Below are 890 nucleotides of genomic sequence, written 5' to 3' on the forward strand. Positions count from 1 at the left end.
ACAAATCCCAACAGACTGAAATGACAGAGAAAAAGAAACACTTGCCCATACCACAATCATCTGGCCCCAAAGCTACTCTTAGTATTGGTAATATTCCTGGAAGCAAAGTAAACTATGAGTCTCTTAGAATATCTTCTCAGCTTCAGCAAACTTGGACAAAGAGAAAGCATGTACAAGACATGACTGATAAATCTCTGCAGACAGACATTTCTGCAGAGGAAAAAAAAGAAGAAATCAAGTCAGTTGATGGAACAGTGGAATCAGAAGAAAAGCCAGCTGCTGTTGAAGAAGCAGTACCTGAATTTCCAGAGAGTGTTCAGGAAGTAGAAATTCCACCAAGCAGACACTCAGTTCAACTCAAAATAGACAGATCTCAGCAGACCAGTTGCACTGGAGACTGGACAATGATAATCATTCCTCGAATAGAGAAGGTAGACAAAGAACAGCAGACTTACTTTAGTAAATCAGAAATGATGGTTATTGACAGGACAGGTAGTTCTTTTTTAAAGTCAAAGGAAGAGGTGCAGAAACGTAAATCCTCAGGGAAGATTTTTGTTAGTGGACATCCTGAATTTCAACCCACAACAAGTAGCAATGAAAGAATTAGGCAGAAAAGTATCAGCAGATCTTCATTTAGTCAACAAATAAGAAAAGATACTTCAGTACTTTTAGATGAGCAAGACATTCCAGGTGAAGTACAGCCTCCCAGGATAGAAGAGATCTCTGCTGAAACACAAACTCCACCAGATGAGAAGACTACGGCAGAAGGGGCTCCTGCTAAAGAAGAGACTACCCCTGCTAAAGAGTCTCTTTCAGAAGAACCTCCTTCTGAAGTTCAACCTCCAGCAACTCCTACAGAAGAGGCCCCAGCTAAAGTGGAACCTAGTCCT

At 41.0% G+C, this 890-nt stretch overlaps 1 protein-coding gene across 1 annotated transcript in view; it reads left to right on the forward strand.

Moving 5' to 3' along the window:
• Positions 1–2: 2 nt before the first annotated feature.
• Positions 3–890, forward strand: part of FSCB (fibrous sheath CABYR binding protein) — a gene marked incomplete at its 5' end in the record, with an annotated part of 4,012 nt that continues 3,124 nt past the window's right edge. The window contains 2 exons of the mRNA XM_025040369.1: positions 3–725; positions 807–885. Of these exons, the coding sequence (XP_024896137.1) occupies positions 3–725; positions 807–885 (802 nt within the window). The remainder of the gene's footprint in view (positions 726–806; positions 886–890) is intronic.

Source organism: Pteropus alecto, unplaced genomic scaffold (assembly GCF_000325575.1).
Source record: "Pteropus alecto unplaced genomic scaffold, ASM32557v1 scaffold38, whole genome shotgun sequence".
NCBI lineage: Eukaryota > Metazoa > Chordata > Mammalia > Chiroptera > Pteropodidae > Pteropus > Pteropus alecto.